This window comes from Orycteropus afer, unplaced genomic scaffold (assembly GCF_000298275.1).
Source record: "Orycteropus afer afer isolate SDZICR_OR568_19922 unplaced genomic scaffold, OryAfe1.0 scaffold00273, whole genome shotgun sequence".
NCBI classification, from domain to species: domain Eukaryota; kingdom Metazoa; phylum Chordata; class Mammalia; order Tubulidentata; family Orycteropodidae; genus Orycteropus; species Orycteropus afer.
In genome coordinates, this window is record NW_006921860.1 from 1,725,004 (window position 1) to 1,732,456 (window position 7,453).

The 7,453-nt window shown below is 51.8% G+C and overlaps 1 protein-coding gene across 1 annotated transcript in view; it reads left to right on the plus strand.

Annotated features, from left to right (window-relative positions):
• AFDN (afadin, adherens junction formation factor) overlaps positions 1-7,453 on the plus strand; it is a 137,602-nt gene that overhangs the window by 96,009 nt on the left and 34,140 nt on the right. Inside the window, exon 22 of the mRNA XM_042782258.1 lies at positions 2,490-2,576. Within this exon, the coding sequence (XP_042638192.1) occupies positions 2,490-2,576 (87 nt within the window). The remainder of the gene's footprint in view (positions 1-2,489; positions 2,577-7,453) is intronic.

Below are 7,453 nucleotides of genomic sequence, written 5' to 3' on the forward strand. Positions count from 1 at the left end.
GTGTCTCAGTGTTTGCCTTCACTGACAATGCAGTACTCCTACAGAGGATTTTAAGGACAAAATAAACTTCTCCATAGTTTAGAAAGAGAGGCTAGCTCCAATTTGGCTTACACTGTAAATACTCACATATTCTTAGGGCTCATCACGTCAACCCAGGGAAATGGGAACAAAGGAGCTGCTTCATGTGGAACTTTCTTGTTCCTCACTCACCTGGAATGGTTCTGTTTAGAGAAACATCTTCTTCATTGTTCAAGCCACTTAACCGTTTAGAGGCACGAGTGGATGTTACCGCATGGGTCAAGGTTAATATGGTGAGGGGTCTGTGTATCAGGTGTTGGTGGGGTGTTTATTCCCCTGCACACTATTCCCAGTAAGGGTGGAATGAGAGCAGTGTGCCAGGGCGGCAGCAGGGAGCTATAGAAGCTGGGGATGGTCGGAGCTGGGAGCCAAGGGCGCTAGAGGCAGCTCACAAGGCTTCTGTAGACCCCAAGGCTTTGTGTGTGCTCTTCCCCATCCTGACTGTAGACAGTGCAGTGAGCATCCCTGCACCTCAGCTGCGAGGAAGCAGGTGAATTAAGGTGCTGACACTCACTGGAAGGCAAAGAACATCATGCGCATTTGTAGATTACCTTCAGGGAGGTGCATTTGTTGTAGCTTGCTAACCAGGCTTCCTGCCCATCTCTAAAAGTTGAATTGGTGATTTCTGTGTTCTCAGTGTATGTTCACATTTAACTTACTGATAAAGCCAACATGCCTGCACTGCTTCTGATTGACCGACTAGCTGTCATTTGTCAAATCCCAAGTAGTAGCAACTTCTCATTCCCAGATTTTATTAAAAAATAAAATACCTTCTTAGCTAGAGTCACTCTTTTTTTTTTTTCTTCCTAATTGTTTGAGTTATCTAGTGCTGTTCCAGCACAAAAATACCACAAATGTGTGGCTTTAACAAACAGTTGAGGGGACTAGAAGTCCGAGTTCAAAGTGCCTGCTCCAGAGGCTGGGTGAAAGCCCCTTGACCTTGGGCTTTAGCTTTGCCTCTTGTTCCCAGCCCACTGAAGCTGGAGGCATCTCTTAAGTCAGGTAGTTGCTGGCCGCTGAAAGTGACAAACCCAAAGCTGACAAGTACAGTGGCACAGTCCCAAGATTAGCAAACAACACAATAGGCCACTAGTTCAAGTTCAGCAACAGTCCCAAGATCAGCAGGAAACATGGCAGGCTGCTGCATGAAGGCTTGGCTATATGCAGGGTCCAGACACCAAGAACTTCAGAGACCTTTCTCAAAGCTTCTCCTTATATACTCGAAGCAGACCACATCCCTAAAGCAGCTAGTCAGCTGCTCACAGTAGATTCCACCATGGAGTTGATTACCAGGCTCATCAGGAATAACTGTATCTAACGGCCCAGCCACTCAACCAGGCCCAGCCAAACTGACACACAACTGAGCTACCGCACTAATTTATTCACACATTCATTGGGAGAGTTCTGATTCCCTTTTTTTTAACATATTATCTAATCTTACTTCTTTCAAAATATCCTCTCACAGGATCAACTGTTTTCCTTCTGGAGTAATAAGCTGTGCACATGACAGTTACTTCTGGGAGTAACAAGCCGTGTACAGTCACAGTACTTCCTGAGAGTTACAAGCTGTGTACAATGATGGTTACTTCCTGGGAGTAACAAGCCATGTATAGGGACGGATACTTCCCAGGAGTAACAAGCCATGCACTTCACAGTTACTTCCCGAGAGTAACAAGCCATGTATAGTCAGTTACTTCCTGGGAGTAACAGGCCATGTACAGTCACAGTTACTTCCTGGAAGTAACAGGCCACGTACAGTGACGGTTACTTCCTGGGAGTAACAGGCCATCTCACTTTCTCAGCCTGTTAGAAATCCCTTGAGGAGCTGACCTGCTCTATTGGGCTGTACTTTAGTAACTTGGGGCGGATCATTTCAAACGTGGTCTGTGCCTCATAACAGAGCACTCTGTGTACTGTTGCATCAGTCCTAGAGTGTTTTTTTTTTTTTTAAAGAAAAACAACTTGCATTTTCCAAGAGCCAAAGATTTTGGTTGTAACTGTTTATTACTGCCTTTGGCATAGACAGTATAAAATAAAGTTACATTTCTATAACAGAACAAAACGTGCTTATTGGTTTTGAAGGGGAATAAAGTAACAATTGATTTTGTCTTTATGTTCACCCTTCTTGACAGTAGCCTAAAATTTGGCTTTTGTTTTGTAAATGAGGTGCCTTAGCTGTTCCTAAAGTAACACTTGTGACTGGGGTCCTCGTCAAGACTCTTGGAGTTGGGAGTGTCTGTATGTAGTTTGACAGATCACTGCGTGAGATGACCTACAGTGACGGATGTTTTTTAGTTTTCTTTTCCTGCTCTTTGTCTTGTCCTTCCCTTGCACTGTGGTAATTGTGAGTCACCAGGCCATAGGTTGGCCAAACACAGAGACCTTCTTCCATGCTTGTCTTCTTCCTTCAGGCCCAGCCCCTAAAGAAGGAGCCGGAAGTCATCACTGTGACCCTGAAGAAGCAGAACGGGATGGGACTCAGCATCGTTGCGGCAAAGGTAGGACAGCGTGTGGGGCTGTCATCACCTGTCCTTGCAGCTGACTCAGCAGACAGTGCAAGCTGTGTTATGTGGGAGTACGGTGTTCAGCTTTGCTTGTGTTCCATGAGTGCGAGCACTGGGCTTGGCTTGGAGAGGTTTGGCTGCTGCCGCCCCTCCACTCCAGACACACAGCAGAGCCAGTGAGACCTTGAGGCTTAGCAGCCACTGCTCAGGCAGAAAGGGTTGACAGGAGGCGTCAGGGTGGAAAACGCATCGGCACCTTGGAAAAGTGCTTAGAAAATAGACACGTTACCTCATCCCAGCTGGGTCTGCGAACGCTTTCCCGAGCTTCCATGCATGCAACAATCCCTGGGTAGCTGCTCACACCAGAGATCTCTGGTCCCAGTCTGCAGCTGCTTCCTTCAGGAGGTAGGGAGCCGCGCTCTGGAAAGCGCCTCTCCCTGGGCTGCCAGACTGTGGGGCCACCCCCAGGAGCCTCTGGCGTTCACGGCCCTTCACCCTCCAGTCTGCCAGTGTGTAAGGCTGCACCCACAAGTGCTCCACCCAGAAGCAACTTGTGATCCAACTGTGGTGTTGAACACAAAGCAGGCACCCAAAGGACAGCGAGACACCTTAGAGGGAATACCACTTGAGGGCATGCTCCTGAGGGGCGAGGATGACGAGGTGCCTTTGAGGGAATGGCACCCAAGGGAGCGCTCCTGACGGGCGAGGACTGGGAGGCACCAGCTTGCTTTCTTGGGACCTGTCACCAGGAGAAGCCAGTCACTGGAAAGGCCGTGTGCTTGGTAGAGGGTTGTGGAAAAGGAGGGGACTCCTGCCCTCAGTACCCTAACCTCCTCTAGGCAAAAGGAGGGGCTCCCATACTAAGAAGCATAAGGAAGAAATGACCATTTGCAAAATTGTCTTTGTACATTTTCTTTTGAAAGTGTTTTGTCATAAAATGGAACTGGCTTGAACTCTTGCTGTTCTGGAAGCTGTCACACCTCGTGGTGGAGAGATCCAAGTGAGCATCCGTGTAATGCGGCCGCTGCCACCACTGTGAGCTTCATCGCCAAGTCCACCCAGGACGGGCTTCAGGCTATCCTGGTGCGCGCGACTGAATGCTAGGGACTCCCCGTCCTTTTTTTTTTTTTTTTTTTAACTTAGCATTGGAATAAATGCATGGCTAAACGTTAACACATATTTATTCCAGAAGAGACGGTCGAGTCCCGTTGTGCAGTCCTGGGATGCGATGAAGAAGGGTGTAGTTTTCCACCTGTTGACTTTTAAAGCTCTGGTGCTTTTTCTTGTCTTCATGCCAAGACAGACATTGGAAAACCAGTTATAGATGCAGCTGGGAGAGAGCGGTGCCAGGCCTTCTGACTGGGGTGGGGGGTTGTTGGATTGGAGGCAGTGGGAATCAGGACAGCAGTGGGACTTGGTGCACATCAGCAGTCTGAGCCCCACCATCGAGCGCCACGTGTGGGCCTGCATGAGGGAATTGGAGGCGTTCCTCCCTCTCCCCAGCACCTTAGCCCTGTGTCGCCGTCACAGAATGCTGGCCGCCCTCAGGGACGGAGGAGGCAGCCGGCCTATTCATTTCCTTCGGTTCCTGGCTGTTGCAGCTCGTGTCCCCGGTGTATCAAGGGACAGGAATGTACGGAGGGCCAGTGCGCTTGGTTCCCACATTGCACAAGGTTCCCGCCTTCAACTGGGCGCAGCTCAACACTTTGGTATCGTTGTCTGTTAGTGGGAAACGTGAGTTTTCCTTCTCTGACAGGTTTCTGCTTTCCACAGGTTTTACTGGACACATTAAAGCTAGTAGAAAAAAGACGTTAGGAAGTGTTTTTAAAGGAAAAAGCAGACTTCGCTAGGGGTAAGATGGCTGATTAGCTTCTGCAGGGATTCAGTGGGGCTGAGCATGCATTTGGCTTTCGGAGGTGCTTCCTTCTCCACCACTTAGCTGTGACCTTGCCCCTGCCCCTGCCCTTAGCAGTGGTTGCCTCTCAGGGACTGGGCCAGAGGCACGACCCAGAGCCTGTGTGTGCGTGTGTCCCCAGTGAAGGCGTCAGCCCTGTGGTTGCAGTGGAGATGCGTAATGCTAAATCTCTGAGGGGGTGTGGTGCTACAGCGGTATGTGGGGAGGTCCGGAGGAGGGGCTTGTGCAAGAGGCCTGGGGTGGGAGGAAGCCTCGGCTTTTCATCCAACGCAGGGGGATGCTGGAGAGAGAGGCCGAGACCCGGTCACGGAGAGCAGGGGTGGAGGGGTTCGGGCTTTCTGGGCCGTGTGGCCTGCAGCGTAGCTGCTCGGCGTAGAAGCAGCCACAAGCAAGGCACACACACACGGGGCTACATACCAACTCCAGAGAGGGCCTTGTGGCTGCAGGACTGATGAAGGTGTGGGCTTTGTGACGATTCGGGTAGGCATCCTGGGAGGCGGGCTCATTCACGGGGCCACGTGGTCAGTACAGTTTGACGCGTCGTCTTACTGGCGTCATGGACTTCACGGGCATGGAGTAAAGGGTCGCTGAGTACAACCCAAGGGCATATGTGCGGTGTTCCTAGCTTCCCAGGTGGGAGTCCCAGAGGCTGAAGGGAGGTGGCAGAGGCAGGGACGTGACTGTGCAGGTTTGTCTTGGTGCAGAACACACAGTACCTCCTAGAGGAGGCACCCTCTGAGGGCAGGTGCCCAGCAGGTGTTCACAGGTCTTTGGTGAACGACTCACTCTGGTGCTGGTTAAGGAATTAGGGACAGCCATGAGAGAGAAATAGCAGTGTGAACCCTGGTTCTGGCTTGAGTAGCTGGGCACAGGGAGGTCACTGGCTGAAGAGCATATTCAAGGGACAAGAGCCGACAGACAGGTTGGGAATCAGTGTGATGATGTTACCTGCTTGGTGGTTGCTGGGCTGGGCCAGGAATCCTCTAGCACACACATTCCTACAACCACTCCATGTGGTGTCGTTGCTACACACCTTTGTTGTGTGTGCATCTTCCAGTCAGTTCCCACAGCTGCTCTGTATTGTGTTGTTGCTACGCACCATTGTGTGTGTCTCCAGTCAGTTCCTACAGCTGCTCTGTACTGTGCTGTTGCTACGCACCGTTGTGTGTGTGTGTCTCCAGTCAGTTCCTACAGCTGCTCTGTACTGTGCTGTTGCTACGCACCGTTGTGTGTGTGTGTGTGTCTTACTGTCAGTTCTGACTTAGGCTGTGGCCCCAGATGACAGAGTAGAATTGCCTTACAGTGTTTCCCAGGCTGCTGTCTTGCCAGGAGCAGGTCAGCAGGTCTTTACTCCCACCGAGCTATGGGTGGCTTTGAATTACCCACCTTTTGTTACTGAGCATCACCATGGCCCTTTGACATGGGCCATAAACCAAATAAAGCCCATTGCCGTGGAGTGATTCTGACTCGAAGTGATCCTACAGGACAGATTGGAACTGCCCCGTGGGGTTTCCAAGGCTGTCATCTTTAGGGAAGCAGACGGCCGCATCTTGTCCCGTGGGGTGGCTGATGAATTGGAACTGCTGACTTGGGTGAGCAGCTGAGTGGTGCTGCCCAGTGTTAGACCCTGATGTCCACACAGTCACCCGGAGTCCTGTACCACACCTGCCCTCTGGAAGCCAGAGGTTCCCTGTCTTTAAGAAGGCGATGGCGGGTGTGGTTCATGCACGTTGCTGCTGAAGTGTTGGGTCCGAGCAGCTGTGTAACGTTGTGGTAACCTGCTAGAGCTGAGGGTCCGGACCCCCGGGTGGTGCTGACGGCTCGTGGCAGAAAGGGCTGGGGATCTGTTTCCAGAAGGTCAGCCGTGGGTCACAGTTCTCCCTGACACAGCCCCAGGCGACGGCCCTTGTGCGCAGTCCCACGCTGAACGTGAGCTGGCGTTTTTAGGATGGGGAAGGGCCCGTGGGCGCACCGTCAGGAACACTGGTGTGGCTGTGTGCTTCGCCTCTCAGAGCCCTCGAGGCGCTCAGAGTCCTCTCCAGTTCCTGTGGGTGTGGCTCCCAGAGCCTCTGTCCCTGCATCCCTGGGTCTCATGCGGTGCAGATGCTGTGGGAGGTGAGCGTGGGGGTCGCTTTAACGACTCCGAACGAGTTTGGCTACTCTTTACTCATCTGTGGGACAGCACTGTGCTTCCTGTTTAGTTTGGAGTCCTAACTGTTCAGAGTGCAGTCAGCAGCAAAGTGAATAGGCATTGGAGCCAATTGGTTATGTAAGACTCAGCAGGCTGGGCGAGTCCTGGTGAGTGTTGGCAAACCCTCTGTGTTGTTGAGCCCGTCTGGGTGGGGCTGCTGTTGGGAACCTAGCAGGCAGACGCCTGAGTCTCCCCCATGGAGAAGTGGTGCCCTGAGATGGGAATGTGGCTCTCTGTTGTCGGAAGGCCGGGATCCACGGTGAGTCTCTAAAGGCTGCCGTGTCGCTGTGCTTGTCTCCTTCGCGGAGTGCTTTTCTCTGCCGTAACTTGCCTAAGCCTGTCAGTAATTAACGTGCTCGTGAAGCAACCCTGAGACGTGGTAACACTGCGGAGTCTTAAGGTTTGTAGGGTGTGAGGCTGTGCCATCTTCCGTGCAGGAGAGAAGCTGGTCAGTGATCCCACTGGCTGGCTGAGTGACACGTGGCAGTGCGTCACATAATGACAGCCGTTGGTGTGCCATTGGCAAGGACGGGCACAAGGCTTATGATGTGACCATGTCTGGTGACTAGACTGTAGCCTTTCCCTACGACCTTGCTTTTTTCCTAAAAGTGAAAATAAAAGTGACCATTTTAAAAGCACTTAAGGAGCTCTGGTGGTACTGTGGTTAAAACAGTCAGCTGCTAATCAGAAGGTCAGCAGTTCAAACCCACTAGGTGCTCTGTGAGAGAAAGATGAGGCAGTCAGCTTCCGTGAAGACTGACAGCC